The 19,088-nt window shown below is 37.7% G+C and overlaps 2 protein-coding genes across 3 annotated transcripts; both read right to left on the reverse strand.

Moving 5' to 3' along the window:
* Nucleotides 1-7,964: 7,964 nt before the first annotated feature.
* On the reverse strand, nucleotides 7,965-10,674 carry LOC121782173. Its single transcript, XM_042179907.1, has 5 exons — nucleotides 10,028-10,674; nucleotides 9,340-9,795; nucleotides 8,733-9,110; nucleotides 8,590-8,657; nucleotides 7,965-8,380 (listed from the first exon to the last, which is right to left on the reverse strand). The coding sequence occupies exons 1-5, from the start codon at nucleotides 10,427-10,429 to the stop codon at nucleotides 8,167-8,169; spliced, it is 1,518 nt and encodes a 505-aa protein (XP_042035841.1). The 5' UTR covers nucleotides 10,430-10,674; the 3' UTR covers nucleotides 7,965-8,166.
* Nucleotides 10,675-11,200: 526 nt separating this feature from the next.
* On the reverse strand, nucleotides 11,201-19,088 carry LOC121782177 (probable 1-acylglycerol-3-phosphate O-acyltransferase). 2 transcript variants are annotated; one of them, XR_006046260.1, is made up of 9 exons: nucleotides 18,692-19,088; nucleotides 18,382-18,618; nucleotides 18,126-18,172; nucleotides 17,879-17,997; nucleotides 17,609-17,769; nucleotides 16,419-16,528; nucleotides 16,242-16,341; nucleotides 13,293-13,399; nucleotides 11,201-13,186 (listed from the first exon to the last, which is right to left on the reverse strand). XR_006046260.1 is itself a non-coding variant. In XM_042179912.1 (9 exons), the coding sequence occupies exons 1-9, from the start codon at nucleotides 18,883-18,885 to the stop codon at nucleotides 13,730-13,732; spliced, it is 1,218 nt and encodes a 405-aa protein (XP_042035846.1). In that variant the 5' UTR covers nucleotides 18,886-19,086; the 3' UTR covers nucleotides 13,594-13,729. The 2 variants fall into 2 exon arrangements, 1 of the variants encoding a protein (XP_042035846.1); XM_042179912.1 differs by lacking the exons at nucleotides 11,201-13,186; nucleotides 13,293-13,399 and adding exons at nucleotides 13,594-13,855; nucleotides 13,988-14,111 and having other exon boundaries at nucleotides 18,692-19,086.

Consider the following 19,088-nt stretch of genomic DNA (forward strand, 5'->3'; position numbering starts at 1 on the left):
TTTGCGAAGTGCAATTATGAATAAAGGTGGGCGTGAGTGATTCTGAAACGTGCAGGAAAAGGGGGCAGAAAGAATCGTGTTATGTTGCAGTTCGTGAATAGTACTCACAGTGAATATAATATTAATTTTTAATAGAATAGAATAGGGTTTGATAAAGATGATGTGTATAATTTCGAAGAAAGTAGCCGTTAGGTTAGGGTATGGAAATGTGGAAGTTAGGACAGATTTTATCGGAAAAGGGGAAATCGTACCGTTTCAGCTGGGGTCGCGAGCTGGTTGGCTGTTCGTTGTGGCCTCTTTGTCCATTTTCATGAATCTACTATTCTCCTTCGCAATTCTTTTACTACGGTAAATCCTACTACAATCTACAATGACGGCACAAGTTTTAAGAAATGTGGATGGGAAAAAGCTAGTGGAATATGAGTCTTATTTGTATATATTAGTTTTAAATGAAATATGAGGAGAATGAGTTAGTAGAATTTGAGACCCTATTATCATTTAGGCCATTAGCAATGGGGCGCCCTAAGGCGCGCCACGTCATCAGTTTTATCCTCCTACCCTCCCACCTGCAATGGAGCGCCCTAAGGCGTGCCATATATGTCATTAATTTAAATGTTATATTATTGTTTTGTTAATTAATGTAAATGTTTTAAAAAATGTAATGGAAACTAAATTAAAAAACACAACGATTAACTAAAAACCGGCGAAGATTGCATTCATTAAACAAAAGTTACACATTTTGAGTTGGCTAAAATCTACGCAATTCCCAACTTCCGGCGCAGCTCATCGATCAACCCCCGGAGATATTCGGCTTCGACGGGGTCCGTACACTTCTGGAGCATTTTGTGCGTCTGCAACAATGTCCTCGCCATCGAGACTGTTGTCAACTTCTCGTACGTGGCGGTCGACGGGTGCGAGGTCGAGAGCGGGACCTCGATCGGCGATGGGTCGGCGGCGGTCGAGGATGATGTCGCCACCGCCTTCCCCTTGGCCTTCGCAGCCTTGACGCCTATGGGACGCAAGTAGGACATCGGTGTGCCGGAACTCTCAATGTCCTCGTACGGCCGGTTGAGGTCCACCGGACGAGTTCCGCTTTCGCCGCTCGTATAACCACCAGCTTCGGTGTTCTTCGTCCTCTTTGACGCCCCGGTGTGCAGAATCCCGCCTTGGAACTTCTGCTTGTCCCTCAAGAGCGCCCAAATGTCCTCGTGCCTGAACTCGCCGTACAAGGACTGGTAAGACAACAACGCTTTGGAGCGCACGTCGCTCAAGCTCTCGCCGATCCCCTGGCCCTCGCGCACTTCTCGTACTCCAACGAGAATAGGTTGATTTGCTTTTTCAACTGGTCTCAGTGCTTGCGTAGCAGCTCCCGTTGCCGCTTGTACGCGCTCGGCGGCTTCGCCGCATTATAGCGCTCGACGATGCGCTCCCAGTACATCTGCTGCCTCTGGTTGTTCGCGAATATCGGGTCCTCCGATATGTCTACCCAACACCTCGCCAATATGAGGGATTCATCCGGCTGGTAGTTCGTACGGCCGGGGGCGTACTCTTCACAATTTCCCGAAGGTGGCAACTTATGCGCGCGGTGCCGGGCCCGCTTCTTTTTGGCGGCGGTGGCGGCGCGGCGGGAGGGGGCGAAGGGTCGGTTTGGAGACGGCTCCATGTCATCCAAACCGTACGATTCCGTGCTGAATTCGGGATCGTACTGCGTGTTGTCGTCGAACGGTCGATATTCATCCGGTTCTGTACCCGGGCAATGAGCCTCCCCAAACATCGGACTCTTGGGACTTGAATCCATTTCGTAGTAATAATAAAAATTCGAGTTTCGAGAGTGAAATCGTGAATTGAAACGTTAGAAATGAAGGTGGGTATGGGTATTTATACAAAAAATTGAAAACGCGTGCCATCGTCCGCCGATCCTGCATTGGGGCGCCCGATGGCGCGGACGATGGCCTATCGTCCGCGTCATCGTCCGGCGATCCCACAATGGCGCGGACGATGGCGCGGACGATAGGCCATCGTCCGCGACATAGGGCGTGCCCTATGGATCGGCCGCGGACGAAGGGGACGGACGATGGCGGGCACCCACAATGGAGACATCGTCGGCGCCCGAGGACAATGGACGCCATAGGGTGTGTCATCGGGCGCCCCATTGCGGGTGCCCTTATAGTAAAAGTGAACTAGGACTCGTATTCGCAGACTGAAGGAGGAGTAGTAGAATGCTATTCCCTAATTTGATGATAATTGAGTCAATTTTTTCAAGTTTTTCATGGACTAAATTTGAGGTTTTTCAGTTGAATCTGGGAAGTACTACTAACGTAGCGTATGATCTTTATATAATAAATAATATAGTAATTTTACTTTTCAAAGTCTATTTCCTGAATTTCTTTGATCAAGTAATGTTGACTGATTTAGGAGTTTGCAAATGCTGTTTTCAAATGACACTAGTCCACAATACAAGGTCAAGTTTGTCCGAGCGCAAGTTTAAAAAAATATAAAGAGTATAGTTTGAAAAGGTTTAAAAAATATAAAGAGTATAGTTTGAAAAGGTTAGTGGAAGATGAGTCTTATGTTTTATACTATAATTTTATAGTGAAATGTGAGTAAAATAAAGTTAATGGAATGTGGGATTGCATTATCAAAAGTAACATAAAAGCAAATGAGACATTTATTAGTGAACGTACGAAAATGACAAGATGAGACGATTATTGGTGGACGGATGAAGTATAATTAGTGAAATAAATTATAATCATTTCTTTCCATTAAATATAAAACATTTGTTTTTTGATATGGAATTTTATATACTCCTTTCGTCCCAACTAAGTCGAGTCAAAAAAATTTGTGCACGGAGATTAACAAATTGTGTTAAAAAAGATGAATAAAATATGAAAGATAAAGAGTATGTAAAGTATGTGATGAAATAATGTAAAAGTGATTGGATGTTTTGTTTTTTGTCAAAAAAGAAAATGATTCAATTTAGTTGAGATATCCTAAAACAGAATACACCTCAACTTAATTGAGATGAAGAGAGTAGTTTTGTTGGTAAATACATCACACATTTATGTAGATATTGTTGGCATTTGTATAGCGATATCCATTTCAACATAATTAATTATAAATGATAACCGTGACATAGGGGTGTGTTATAATGCTATTTTTTTTAAATTTCTAATTTGTTAACTCATCAACGCAATGTATAAAAAATGTCACGATCACGTTAAAAAGTCAATACAATTTTGTGTTGACATTTTAATACACTGTATATACAATGTCAACACACTGTATTAAAATATCAACTAAGTTAATGTTGACATTTCAATATCATCGTGTTAACATTTTTGATACACTGTATTGATGAGTTAACAGAGCTAGCAACTTAAGAAAGTTAGCAACGAATCACACTCTCCGTGACATATTTGTTGAGACTATAATTAAAAAATAAATTAAATAGCCCTTCAAAAATAATTTATTGCAGAAATAAAATATTTAACAGATACTCCACATTAACATCTCATCTATGGAAGTGTACGAAATTTTTTTCTAAACTTCATTCCTGCTTCTTAAGCAAGGCAAAGAAGTTGCATATCCATGGAATATTTTGAAATAATTCCGATGTATAAAGTCAGTTCAAAATTTTCTATCACTCACTCTTCGCATATGATCACATTATTGCATATGTTCTTTTCTTTTCACAAGGAATGAGCGCCTACAACTACCAAAGTTTTAAATGAACACGATATTATGTCAAATTTAATCAAATCAATACACCAATTTTGTACCGTCATATAATCAACAACTTTATATCTATTAATTGAAAAACATGCAGAATGTCATCACCTATGTGTTGGGGTGAGAAAAATACCCAAATATCAAAATTTGAATATTTGATCTGAAACCAAACCAAAATAAAAAATTTAGTTTGGGGTGTTTCAGATTTTAGTTCGATTCAGTTCGATTCGGATTTATAAAATAAAAAAAATAAATATTGAATTTATTTTTAATATTCCAGATATAATAATATTATAACTAAAACATTTTCTATTTGAGTTGTTTATACTTATAAATGATATATATAGTTATTATGAAGATTATAATTGTTTAACTATGTTAATTAGTTGACACGATGAATACTTTTTTATTTTTTATAAATTAAATTTTGATTTTTAGATTTTTGGTTTTTGGATATATATGTAATTTTGGTTTTTTTATTTTTATAGTTTGGATATTTGAAATTTCTTGATATATTTGTGCAATTTTGATTTTTTTTAAATTTGGATCAGTAATATTTTTTTTTGGTTCGATTTTATATTTTATAAAATTTTAGCTTTTATATTCGATTCGATTTGAATAAAAAAAACCGAAAACGCTAGCCCCTATGGGCCTTATCTATGTGTTGTTATCCTATAAGTTACGTACTAGATAATATGCACATTGCAATATGAATACACATAGCCATAGGGGTGTGATCAATTGCTAACTCACCCCTTAGTTGCTAACAACAACTAATTTAAGATCGTAGGAATTAAGAGATCTAATGGTCTATAATTTGTCATGTATAATTTCGTTTTGAGTCACAATGTCAATATAGTATATTAAAGATATCAACACAATACATTGAATGTGTCAACACAGTTTAATATTGACATTGTACACATATTAGGTTGATATATTATGTTATATATGTTGACATTAGCTGTTTGACGAAAAATATGAAAATTTAGGATTTTTTTTAGATTTTGGCATCGGAACATATGCATGTAAGATCTCGTTGGAATTCTTATAAAATTATCTTTAATTTGATATATGTTGTATGAAAAAATAATTTAAATGAAATAGTTATACTCATTTAAATTTTTGAGATATTTTTTAAAAGTTAGTTATAACTAACTTTTTCTTAATTGGTATTAATATCCCTGCAATTTTTTGCAGAGAAATGATTTATAGGCATAATGTCTATGCCATAATGGGGATAAAACAATCATTTTAAATTGTTTTATGTTTTTATTTAAATATATATTTTGTACATATACCATACGACCCTTATCCATATAAAAACATTTATTTATATTTAAGAATTTACTTCCTTAGGAAAGCTGAGTGTATTTATATGGATGGATTGATTTAAGTACACAATCTCCAATCTCCAATCTCTCAACCTAAATCGGCTGCATCATTGACTTTAATATTAATACTATTTTGTTTAGGAAGTGTACATAAATTTCAAAATTTTAAATACTCCAATGATGCTAAAATTTTTAATTTTTCATTCTAACTTCAATCACGATTTTAAAAAAAATTAATCTAATATAATGAATTTAAACTTTATTTAAATAATATATTATACAATTAAATTTTTAAATTCTAAACTTATAGGTACTTAATAGATTTAATACTCAATCTTAATTTTATTATTATAAAACATTATTGAATCTAGAATTCATATTTATAAAATTAATAAATCAATTTAATTGGTTGTGTTCTTAGAGCATCAAAATGAAGATTTGAAATTTATTTATTTTATTAATGGACAAAATGTTAGGGAACAACAATTTAAATTTGTATACTAGAATTAAATTGTTACATGGTGTCAAAATAATGTGTTTTAGCTATAGAAATTTAATAGTCATGTTTCACAATTAAGAAATTTCATTTTTTATATACAACCCTTCCTTTCATTAGATTATAACAAGTACAATGAAGTATATATATATACATCTATATACTACTAGTGTTTTAAAATTTTAAACATTATTAATAAAAAAAATTGGATGTGAATGACTATTACTATTTCATTGGATGATAACACTAAGAAATTAAGTATATATGTGCATTATGCATGTAGTCATTTTTATGACTTCGAATTTTAATAATTATTAAATACTACTAATAAAATAATTTGATGCGAATACTATTACTGTTTCGTTGGATAGTAACACTTATATATATATATATATATACACGCGGTGTCACAGTGTCACTTTAAAAGGTGTTGTCATTTTAACACAAACCCCTCTCTCTATATGAATACATCCATATTATATATATATATATATATATATATATATATATATATATATATATATATATAGGGATGTATATATGCATGTATATATACTAGTCTTTTACAATTTAGAACTTCAACGATGATTTAATAAAAAAATACTTGGATGCAAATGAATATTACTATTTCGCTGGGTGATAACACTAACAAATTAAGTATATATACACATGTAGTCGTTTTTATGACTTCAAAATTTAATAATTACTAATAAAACAATTTGATGCGAATGACTATTATCCTTTCATTAGATGATAACAAGTAGTAGAAATTAAGTATATAACATATGTATACCACTACTATTTTACAATTTAGGATTTTAAACATTATTTATAGAAAAAACTAATTGATGTGAATGACTATTACTATTTCGTTGAACGATAACACTAAGAAATTAAGTAGGAGTACATATATGCATGTAATCATTTTTATGATTCGGAATTTTAATAATTATTTAATATTAATAAAATAATTTGATGAGAATGACTATTACTATTTCGTTGGATGATAACAATTAGAAATTAAGTGCATATACACATGTAGTCATTTTCATGACTTGCAATTTTAATAATTATTTAATACTAATAAAATAATTTGATGCGAATGACTATTACTATTTCGTTGGACGATAACACTAAGAAATTGAGTATGTATATGCATGTAGTCATTTTTATAACTTCAAATTTTAATAATTATTAAATACTACTAATAAAATAATTTGATGTGAATACTATTACTATTTCGTTGGATGATAACAATTAGAAATGAAGTGCATATATACATGTAGTCATTTTTATGACTTATAATTTTATAATTTTTTTAATACCACTAATAAAATTATATGATGCTAACAATTTAAAATTAAATACTATATATACGTTACAATGTAGAACTTTAATAATTATTTAATAATAAAATAATTAGGTGCGAATGAATATTTCATTGTATTAAGAAATTAAGTACTCCTACATGACTATTAGATGATTGAATTTAAATGTTTTTATGTAATGCAAATCTGTAGAAAGTCAATTTATAATATGGAGTATCTTACTAAATTATTGGCAAGAGCTTAGAATCAGAAAATATTTACAATTGCAAAATTAGTGCATTGATTTGAAAAGTTCATATCTTTACAATACTAGTGAATTAATTTGACAACAAAAATTAGTCCATTGATTTGAAAAGTTCACGTGTTTAGAATAATAGTGAACTAATTTGACAAGATGAGTGAATTAATTTAAAATAAGGGTATATTAGTCAATATTATAATTTAGCTTATGGCAAAGTGACGTAGGGGTATTATGGTTTGGAGACATTATGTCTCTAAATCACTACTCTTTTTTGTATTGTATTGATACGACGGTATGATCTTGTGCCTATTTAATGATCCAAAACCTATCATTTAGTTGTAATTAGTAATTTAAGAGTGAGTTAGCAATATAATAGTCATATCGTCAAATAAAAAAGGTTCAACCGCATGTAAGCTATTGAGACTGTTTTAAAATATGTGAAGCATACACAAATATACTGATGGAAGTCGATAAATTGCTCTAACTTCTAGAAGCTTGATTTGGGCCTTAAACCCGGCCCAGAAGCTTGTTTGTAAACATCTAATTTAACATAAGCAAATACAAAAATGTTCTAAAGATTTTGGTTTGCATACTATACAAGTCTTTGGAATTTGAACTTTACATATTCGAAATCCTATTCAACATTTTTAGTAAATTTGTGTTTGCTAAATTCGGCTGTGGGTCTTTTAATAAATAAAATGTAAAAAGATCTCAAACGTGCAAAGTCCAAACTCCCAAGAATTCTCTTGATTCCGAATTTGCAATCCTTGATGTCAAGAAACCATTTATTTTATGTTATGTTATGCTATGCTATGCTATGCGCAATTAAGTACATATTTTATAAAGAAGAAGATTGCTGCATTCAGATTCTGCTGACCAACTTGAAAAATGACAGCAAAAATGTTTTTTCCAGAGCAGAAATAACAATTAACACTATCTACCAAATCTACAACCCTACAGAGGTAGAACAAGTGAGCTCTGCCTCTTTACAAGACAAAGAAACCAACAATTTTCAAAAGAGAGAAATTACTTACACTACTACTGAGGCATAATCGACATGGACCGTGTAAGACCAAGCGACTTGAGTGCAGATTCCGGGAAGGGCTGTGTACCCGGCATCCACAAATTTCCGTTATGGGGCATCAATAACTCATGTTGGCTGCCCTTTGCTGCATCTTCCCCGTCGTTAGAAGCAGAAACTTCTTTCTTCGTCTTCACATATTCGAAGAACTCAGCAACTTGACTAGCATACCTTCACCAGTAACAATTTTACGCAACAAAATGAGATGGTATAGATTTTCGCCATTAAAAACGAATATAACATTATAACAATGCAGCCAGTGAATGTCAACGGAAAATTTATTCAGAGTCGGGCACTTAATCTAATTGCAACATTCAACCAGAAGCAATGACCAGTAACAAATCCAGAGCAGAGAAGAGGGAAAGGGAAAGATAACATACTCTCGCTTTGCCTCAATGTCTTTGCTGAAATCAATATCTGGCTCACAGTCGAGAACCAAAGCAGGGATCTGTTATTTGCAAAAGTAATGTAAGTAGAAAGATTAGGGATGTTAAAACTAACAGATGAGGATGAAGCGCGATACCTTTTGGATGCTCGGGTGCATATGACCACCGTCCAAATAGAACACCTGATCCTTTATCTTTGGATGCAAGGACCAATCAATGTCATCAGGTACATCGCTTACCGACAGTACTCCATGATTTCCAGTTTGGAGAGGGAAAAGCCAGCTTTCGTGCTTTTCGTGCAGGTCTTGCAGATATTTAAGAGAGACTCCACCTTCCTCTGCTCTCTTGCGCATCATCATACGCTTATGGCAAGTACCGGGACTTGCTCTAAGGTAGATAAAGCCATCAGGAATAAGACCGGGCAAACTTGAAACAACAGGATCAAACCACGAGTCGTAGATACTGATCTCCATCTCATTCATCCACTTGGCCTCATGAACAGCTCTCACAAAGACCTTTGCATGACGAGAGTTGAGAAATGTACGTCAGCAAAGAAGAAACTACTCATCGTATTAGTAATAAATAAGCATGACCCTTCTCCCATTCTTTTTTATGATAAGCTTGTGATGCTAAACCACTGTGGTAGGAATGCTTCAACCTAAAAAGCTAGTAAAAAAAGACCATCCACGGTCGTCTCATACTTTATAATCTGCATATAACGAATAAAACAGAGTGAAATCTTACCATTCTATCAGTGAAAACACTCCTTTCCATGAGCCTGAGGGGCTTAACACTGCCTGATGACTCCCTCTCCTGCATAACTCGCGTGACAAACACGTAGTTCTGGAACGTATACGCATATCTCTCCGGCTCAGCATAAAAGGCATCCAATATGTTGAAGCGGTCCGCCCCAATATTCTGCCACTTGTCAATTGGCTCAGGAACAACCTCCACAATGTCCCTAAGCTCGAGTGTTTCATTAGCTATTCTCTGCAAGAAAGTAGTTTTCCCGACACTAATATTTCCTTCGACACAGAGAGTGATCCGCTTCTTTTGAGAAGGCCTCACGCCACCATCCTTCAGCTCTTCATCCACACATTCCTTGATAAACGTTGTTATACTTTCGGCATGGTTCTTGTGTATGATACCCACCGAACTTCGCAGAAACTCCACCATTTTCTCACTCGATTTCCCAGAAAACTGCACCACACGTTCAAGCACGAATCCAACCAATTTTGTTAGCTTAATTCATTTCTCCACAAAATTATTTTTAAACCAGTAACATACTAATTTCAGGAAACGCTAAACAGAAACAAAATTTGAAACATTTATACTAACCCTAAGCAAATTACAGAACTGAAAAGTGAAAACAAATCAATCTCAGGAAAAAAATAGAAATTCGACGGTAATAATCGGTGAGAAATTTGGATACCTTATCTTTATAGAGCTGTTTAAGCTGTGCGACGCCATCAAAGCCCTTGTCCACGAGTTTCCTCAGATTCCTCGGCCCAACTCCAGGTATTGTGAGCAAATCCGGATTCCCAGCCACGGAGGTTCTCTGCAAATTCGAGTTGGCGGCGCAAGTACTTAGCAATGCCTTGTACGGCGCGGCATAATAATTCTCTTTAGAAACCACCCAAGCCCTATGCGGCGCTGTTTTCCAGCAACTGGAGGGGTCTGTTCGAAAGGAGGAGGCGGCGGCGGAAGAGAAGTTGTGAGGGCAGCGGAGAGCGGCGGTGAAAGGAGACATGAGGTTGAGTTGTTTGGCGGCGGAGGAGAGAGGAGGAGCGTTAGCGGATAAAAAGGAGGGGCTTCGGCGCAGCAGCTTCTGCATAACTGTGGTGCATCTCACGTGCAATATCTGTATGTATTTCTGAGAGAATTCAGGAATTGTACGGAAATTGGCGGGAGATAGTTGTTGTGGAGAAGGGTTTTGTGAGAGAGGGTTTTTGGGAGAGAAAATGATGTCTCGACCCCCAATTACTATTAGGCCATCCACTCCACGGATATTATACGCATTTAATGGTCCAATTAATTTTTGATATATTGGTTAAATTTTCTGTGTTATCCGTTCAATGGATAAGGACTATTGAATTAAGATTAAAAAATGTTATTTTATTATCATGGAAAATTGAGTGATAATAATATGTGCAACATTATATCAATTTTAAATTACGTGAAATTTATTAATATAGCCTCCGGCCTTGGAAATATAGAAAAAAATGATAGTTTTAGAATTTTCTAATATAGTGTGACTTTATATAACAAACCAAACATGTGATATTAATGACTATAAATAACATACCATCAATTTAAACAGCACAAATAGAAATAGAAAACAAAGAAAAGCATTTCTACAAAATGATTTTGTTCTTATTTAAATGAAAGATAAACTTCGATTCAAACACACCCTTAAGATGTCCACAATAAGAAGACCCTGCCCAAACCCAAGCCACAAAAACTTGTCCAGTGGAAAACTTGTCCAGGGCCACAAAAAAACTTGTCCACCCTAATAGTGGACAAGTCCAAGCCACAAACCTAATTATTTTTTCAATTCTTGGAGTATTTTAGTTTAATTAGAATAAAAATTATCGGACTATAATAATTAAGGAAAAAAGCATAATTTAATTAAAAAAAATATTAAATTTTCGTTGTATTATACAACGAAAATTATCGACACACAAACACATCGCAAACGCATATCACGATGTACCCCCTACCCTATGTGCCTAGAGCTCTTCAACCAAATCAGCATGCAGTGTCGTATATATTATTTCCCTTCGCATATCGGTGAACCGTTGGATCAAGTATTGATTAGTACGTAGTACACCCATCTACAGGGGGGCGGTGACAATACTATGACTTGTACTAGCACCCTCTTCCGGTGCTCAGCGCTCTGCAGCAAATCCTTCATCATATGTTATCATATTGTGCAATATGATACATGCATACATGATGTCGGCGACATCAATTTCGTGCCAAATTTGTGTCAAGCACCGTAGAATGGCCCATAGCGATTGGAGGACACCAAAAGCTTGCTCAACATCCTTCCTAGCACCCTCTTATTTTCGCGCGAAATAGGATTGCCTCGGCCCAACCGGTTGCCGGATCGTCTTGACAAACACGGGCCAACGAGGGTATATCTCATCGGCCAAAGAGTATGCCTTGTTGTACTGCGTGCCGTTGGCCACGAATCTGACCTCCGGACCCTCACCCCGACACTCGTCATTGAAGAGATGAGACGACTGTATAACGTTGATGTCGTTGTTCGACCCTGCGACACCAAAATACGCATGCTAGATTTGCAACTGGTAGTCAGCAACGGCTTCTAGGATCATCGAGGGGTGTTTCCCTTTGAATCCAGAAGTGAACTGTCCCTTCCAAGCCACCGGGCAGTTCCTCCACTCCCAGTGCATGCAATCGATGCTGCCCAACATCCCTAGAAAATTATGCACCCTCCCGTTCATATCTATCAATCTCTAGCATTCATCGGCAGTTGGCTTCCGTAGATACTCCGAACCAAAGATGTCCTAAATGCCCCTACAAAACTGCCTCAGCACCTGTAGGGAAGTCGTTTCACCCATCTGTAGGTATTCGTCGAACATATCAGCGGGCCCGGCATAAGCAAGATGTCTAATTGCAGCGGTACACTTCTGATACGTCGACAATCCGAGCCGGCCGCTGGCATCACGTCAGAGGGTGAAGCACATGTACCGCCCCGCCAGTGACGTCGCTATATGGATGAATAGCTGTTGCGACATTCTGAATCACCGACGGAAAATCTCTGGCGGATAACGGGGGTTATTTAACAAGTGTGGACTTGCCAATGCCTCCCATTCCGACAATAGGGAGGATTTGTAGGCAAGATGAATAGTTAGTTATTCGGTCCATCATCTGTACTATATCTTCATCAAAACAAACCACATCATCTCTGCTCGTTGGTGGATATATTGATGGTGAATTCCTCGGATCTTCAGCAAAGTCGGCCACAAAATATTTGCTTGTAGATGTGGGTCTAGATGATGATGTAGCAACAGTAGATTCACTTAGACCGTCATCAAAACCAACCGCAACATCTTTGCTCTTGGGTGATGGTGAATCACTCGGATCTTCATCTGCTAATTCTCTCTGCCACTTGACTTTATTTTCTCCGCTAATCTCCTAAACATGTTTGTATTTATTGCAACCGCGAGATCTTCAACTTGATTGTTCAGAGCAGATCTTGATGATGGACTAACAGCTGGAGAATCACTCACGCCGTTGATCTTGCAGTAGTCAACCACATTTCCAACAGTTGAATCAAGGTCCTCAGCCAATTCCCCCAACTGATCTGAAAGTCTGGTCCGCTGATCCAAGATCTGATATATTTTGTGGAGAGAAGAGATACTCAATAATCTCTTCAGTTGCATTTGATACCTCCCTTATTGTTTCTTTATGAGGAAATCGTTTGAGATTGAACTGCAGGACAACAGCTTTGTCGTGGGTGGATATAACTGGTTGTTTAACAGGAGTGATGAGACCATCGTCGCGGAGATGGATTATGTGTAAGGTCTGTTGCAGGGATTCCACAGCTTCATAAGCCATACCAGTCCTGCAATTTATCAAACAAAATGCTTATCGTTGTGTATTTAAAAAGGGCAAAATGAAAAAGTCGAGTCTAAGCTGCAAAAAATACTATAGTAGTCAAGAAATATCACCAGTGGCTCTCTGGATAAGAGTGGTTTGGGAGTCGAGACGGGTCCGGGTGGGGGTGGTTAAGTGTTCATTGTCGAACCCTTTCCATAAGTTGGAATTCTACCAAGTGCTACAAACATGAAAAGTGCATTGTTGAGTGGCTAAAATTTAAAAATTATCATCCACCAATCATCCATAACCAGTGACTATAACACAACCAAAGGGACATATCACAATTGTGAACTTCGATGCAAACTAATACTCCACAACTTCCCTACAATCTTTTAGCACTAATCGTTCCATGAGTATTTAACCAACACCAGATATTCAAATCATATTTTTATAAATTACGTTAGTACATGATAGTTACAACTGAATGATTCATGAATGTGATGGAACGGTCACTTATTTCGTATTACAACAAAAATTACAAGTGAAAAGAAACCCTACGCTCCTTCCTCTAAACAGATTCCAGGCCTTCTGGGAGACTGTTACTACCCGGTGCGTATGGGAAAAACATGCGGCATCCATAAAACACAGCTGAAAGAAATGCATTGGGGTTGTCGATAAATACAAAGTGTCCGGCCTGCAAGGAAGTCCGAATCGTTTATGCAATCAGATGAAAAGTCACCCCATATTAAATCTGGGAGCAGCAGAAAAGAGGACGAGTATAAACGAAGAAATTCTACTCGTCTGAGTAACAAGGATAGAAAGCAACCTGAGGAACCCTTATGATCTCACACGGAACCTTCATTTGCTTCCGTGCTTCATGTGCTCCTTGGTAGTTCATCCAATCTTGATGGCCATATATAAATGTTGTCGGGACCTTCCATTCAGAAGCACTGTAGCCAAAAGTGGGGTTCTTGAACACGAGATTGGAAAGAGGATAACAAAATACTGAACAAGCGTTGTAGCATGTAAATGCTGTAATAATTGCAAATTAGTCAGTATTTGATACGGTCAGCGGCTGGAAGGTATACAGCCGCCGAGGAAGTGGGAAGGCAGTTGGTGGAAACGAGAAAATCAAGGAAGCAGGCGCGGTGAAGGAGTAGATCGAGGAGCAAGTCATGCAGTTCCTATTTTTATGCATTCTAGTTATTTACTTTACAGTATAAATAAGTGTAAGCTAGGGAGTTCAGAATATCTTGGAGAGATCAATTGTTTTGGACGACTTGGTCGTAGGCCCCTGCGGAGGATTGTTATTTCATTATATTCTCTTCAATAAAAGTGATCGCTTCTCTCTTTCTCTGCATTTACAATTTGTTGGTTCGATTAGTGAGAGCATAACTCGTGCTCCCTGACTTCCATCAGCCTTTCACTCCTAACAATTGGTGCGGTGAACATTCACCCAGTGTTCCACGTTTCGCTCCTCAAACGTGCCATTGGAGAGGCACCGGTGGAGGCCACGCTTCCTGACGGCCTCATCAACGCGGACCCGCTTTTCCTCCCCGACAGGGTGCTGGCAAGGCGAACTGAGCTGCGGGAGGGCGAGGCCGTCGAGCAGGTCCTCATTAGATGGGTCGGGCTGGAGGATGATGAAGCCGCTAGGATGGATGAGGCGGATGTAAGAGGACAGTTTCCATTTTTCAGCCTTGCGGACAATGCTGTTTCGACGACCGGGGCAGTTGATACGGTCAGCGGCTGGAAGATATACAGCCGCCGAGGAAGTGGGAAGGCAGTTGGTGGAAGTGAGAAAATCAAGGAAGCAGGCGCGGTGAAGGAGTAGATCGAGGAGCAAGTCATGCAGTTCCTATTTTTATGCATTCTAGTTATTTACTTTACAGTATAAATAAGTGTAAGCTAGGGAGTTCAGAATATCTTAAAGAGATCAATTGTTTTGGACGACTTGGTCGTAGGCCTCTGCGGAGGATTGTTATTTCATTATATTCTCTTCAATAAAAGTGATCGTTTCTCTCTTTCTCTGCATTTACAATTTGTTGGTTCGATTAGTGAGAGCATAACTCGTGCTCCCTGACTTCCATCAGCCTTTCACTCCTAACAGTATTGTTTTTCTCTAGACCCAAATATTCTGACCAATTTCAATCTCTCATTTCCTTCCTCCCTCCCTAATGTTGTTTCTCATCTGCTGGGACAATATTTCTCCTATTCTCTCCCTCCTGTTTATCCTTCAATTTTGGGCCACACAGAGCACAGCCACAGCTCATTGCATAGAAGCTAGTGGATCGGCAGGATTGAGGTTATGAATCAACAGCTAAGGGAAGATACTGTGCAGAGATCATAGACACTTGAAGATTACATGTATGTGGTACGCTACCTTCGACTCAGAGGAGAGACTGTGCAGTGTGCTCTTACCCCCTGCCATCGACCCAGCATTATGTACAACTATTTATACCCCAAGGATCTATTTAGGTATTACCTAAGTTCCCCAGAACCAAAATATAACGGTGCTGCTATGGTGAAGGTGATGTTCTCAACATGAAGTTATCCTATCAGTAGCGATGGGTGGGGGGTATTAACTAGCAAGGACTTATCCTATCCGAGTACAAATATTAGCGAACTTCAGATATATGCAAATTGAATTACATTTTTCTTTAGAAAGTTCTATTATTCTATAACTAGGATAGTAGTGGGGAAGTTTTTGGAATTGACTGCATCTACGGCTGTGTGTGTGTGTGTGTGTGAGAGAGAGAGAGAGAGAGAGAGAGAGAGAGAGAGAGAGAGAGAGAGAGAGAGTTTTTCCTTACGGGAGGAGAGGTGAAAGTAGACTAAGAGGAGGGTAGGCAGTTCAGATGTATAGGTGGCAGGTGGATAAATTTAAATGTGAACAATAAAACAACCATGATCTGAAGGTAGTGCAACTTAGCAAGTAAATTGCAATCTGTATATGCAAGACCACATGCTACATTAGATGGTAACCATTTTTATGAATGGCAACAAGATTCAAACATGAATACATGAGTGGCTGCTCCAAAATTTTTTCCAATTTAAGAAATAAGAAATAATCAACTCACCACTGCAATAGAGGTTTTCGGGCAAAGGCTCCAAAGGAGAATATATACTTTAAGCACAACTCTCCACTAGCTTTAGCTGCCAACGTGTGATATATATAATCTTCCAATAGAAGAAACATCTTGAGATTAGATTATAATCCATAATTTTTTATATTACTCGAGACACATAAAAAATACCTGTAAGTAGTCTTGATTCATCCTCAGTCAATACACTTCCATCTGAATATGACCCAAATCTAGCACTGGTATACTTGCGAACCAGGTCCGGACCCCAAGGACCTAAACCTCTTCATTAGGACAGAATGCTAGTTAGCAGTCATTTAAGATCAAAATTCTAATCGAAATAGGAAGTAAGCATAATAGCATTAGGCAGCCAAAACATCCTTTTAAAGCATCCTTCACATGACTGGGGTTATACTCGAACACTTAAAATAAACCTTGGAAAGATTAGCAAGGATGCCAAGAAACAAGCGTTTAGGCAAGCAAAAGAATCTACTCTTCACAGCCAGCCAGATGAATATTCTTATATTATTTGGATCATGACACCCCAAATAAAGCCAGAAAATTAATTAAACCCTAACCAATACATGACCTACATTGCTATGATACCCCATGTTCCTGCTTTCATTCTCTCCAAAAAAATGGTAGCCATAATTCAGAGCTAGTATCTAAAAACATCACGGCTGATCCCTTCCCCTTCCTTGTGTATCCAGATTGGCACCACCAAGCCAAGTTGAATTGTACATTAAGGTCTAAGCATGACAAAAGAAAGAGTAAGACTTGGAGGCTTCTCTCTGGTGTCGACAGTTCCAACTGTTCAACATATATGTATTTTAAGGTGATTTGTAATAAGAAAACCTTGCCAGTCCAAATAAATTAATTTACTCGGACAGAAGTTCTCATGCTCTTCAATAGTCCTGGATAAAAAAATTATCAATTTCACCAGTCAGAAGTGGACTTGGTGTTTCTGGTAATCATGTGATACTGAACCACATTGAACCTGGCATGCTACACATTTCACCTATCAATATTTAAGCCTTTGTGTTTGTGGTTTCCAAGTGTACAAATAATCAAAGTGAGACATGACATGTGCTGTAATCTCAGTTTGCAAAGTATAACCACTAACTAAGCACACATTCACACACATATGGAGTAGCTAGGTTCCATTACATTTTATTGCAGTCCACAACACTAGATATAAGGTGGCTTCTAGGGGTAGATGTTGTGATTGTTAATCATGGTTCAAAAGAAGTTTAAGGAGCTCAACAAAGGCGTAACAAACAAAACAAGCCAATAGGTAGAGAAGTATAGTGCTTATCATAGTTCTAGCATCAGTTTTACATGTTTATGACAAAAATATCAAATACCTTACAATCTTCTGAGGTGTAAAATTAGACTCCCAGAGATGATTTAAAATGGCACCTTTCCATGTTGCTCTAAATCGAGTAAGCCACTCAGACCTATGTTCTGTTTCAGATGAGAAGCCAGCAGGCCCTACTAAAATTAAATGCTGAACGTGCTCAGGATGCTGCATTTAACATGTAAATGGTATCAATGACGAAAGCAAATGACTAGGGTTGTAGTTGGATAGTTGTTAAAGATGTATATACTAGAAAAAAAAATTGACACTGATCTACCTTAAGCGCATATTTAGCAGCAACATACCCTCCAAAGGAATGCCCAAGCAAAACAAAGTTGCTAAGATTTTTTGATTTACGCCATTCCTCAAACGAGTCAATGAACCATGCCTCAGTTTCTACAACATACATAATATCCATGTAAAAGATCTTGTAAAGTAATAAAACTCCTTCGATAAATTATCCTCGGCAATAATAACAGAACTGGAAATCATTTCGACACCACTTCAGAAACCAGAAAACAGACCTTCAGTGCTTTTACATGTGAAATCAGGCCGACTGGATCCTCCCCAACTGCACGAAAATGAAGATAAAAGCATGAGTACATTGCTAACATGTATGTATCTTCCTGAAGCTATATACTCCAAATATAGTACTCCATTTGAGCAATCGCATGCCAAAATTGAGAAATTAACTGAGAAAACAAGTTGATTTCAAGGACTGTTAAACCAGCAATGAAACGACCACCAATAAATGTCATAAAATGGCGACTATTTACTAACCCAAGCTGATCGATTGCAACTACTCTGAAACGCGCTGCAAGCGCATCAAAATTACGGAAAAAGAAGCCTTGAGAAGCTCCATATCCATGAACCATGACTAGAGTCGGCGCCCCCTCTTTGGCATCAAACGTCACCGTATTGATAAACCTAGGCTCGTCGCTAGCCGAGCGGAACCAGCGGATTCTAGAACCGGGCGGACCGGAGCCAATATTGACCTGCTCTTGAACATAAGGCGTTCTGGAGAAGCGAAATGATCCAATGATTGAGACATGAATTAGCATAAATTGATCCGAATTGCAGTTATGCTTACTTGAGGAGAGAAAGAAGGCGTTTCTCGGCGGCGATGATGTGGTCGGTGGAGGTCGGTATCCAGCGCAGAACGGAGGGCCAGAGCGAGCGGCTCTTGGCGGTGGCGGTGACGGCGGCGGATGAGTTGATTTCGTCGGCCATTTGAGTAGCTAAATCTCGCGGCAATTTGTACCACCGGCGAAGGGCAGTTCTCATACGATTGAAAAAATTGTAAATGAAAAAAACTGAAAAGAATAAATGAATTGAAGATATTCTACAATTATTGGAGCGCAGAATGAAGATTTTATAGTACTGTTGCTATGTGTGAAATTCAGAGGTTGACTGTGAAGAAAGAAGGATGGAATTGCAATTGCTCTGGGAATCGAAGGTCAGTGGTTCCTTCTGTTGGCATACATACT

The sequence above is a fragment of the Salvia splendens genome, chromosome 20 (genome assembly GCF_004379255.2).
Source record: "Salvia splendens isolate huo1 chromosome 20, SspV2, whole genome shotgun sequence".
In the NCBI taxonomy this organism is placed as follows: Eukaryota; Viridiplantae; Streptophyta; class Magnoliopsida; order Lamiales; family Lamiaceae; genus Salvia; species Salvia splendens.

Bases quoted from the DNA above. Each gene is read 5' to 3' on its own strand.
- LOC121782173 (XM_042179907.1), bottom strand. From the start codon at position 10,429: ATGCAGAAGCTGCTGCGCCGAAGCCCCTCCTTTTTATCCGCTAACGCT. The intron at 9,111-9,339 runs GTAAGATTTCAC...CGTCATGCAAAG, and splicing joins GTGTTTTCACTGATAGAATG to GTCTTTGTGAGAGCTGTTCA. The intron at 8,658-8,732 runs GTATCGCGCTTC...TGCAAATAACAG, and splicing joins TGCACCCGAGCATCCAAAAG to ATCCCTGCTTTGGTTCTCGA.
- LOC121782177 (XM_042179912.1), bottom strand. From the start codon at position 18,885: ATGAGAACTGCCCTTCGCCGGTGGTACAAATTGCCGCGAGATTTAGCT. The intron at 18,173-18,381 runs GTTAGTAAATAG...ATTTTCGTGCAG, and splicing joins GTTGCAATCGATCAGCTTGG to TTGGGGAGGATCCAGTCGGC. The intron at 16,342-16,418 runs GTATTTTTTATG...TTCTATTGGAAG, and splicing joins TGAATCAAGACTACTTACAG to ATTATATATATCACACGTTG.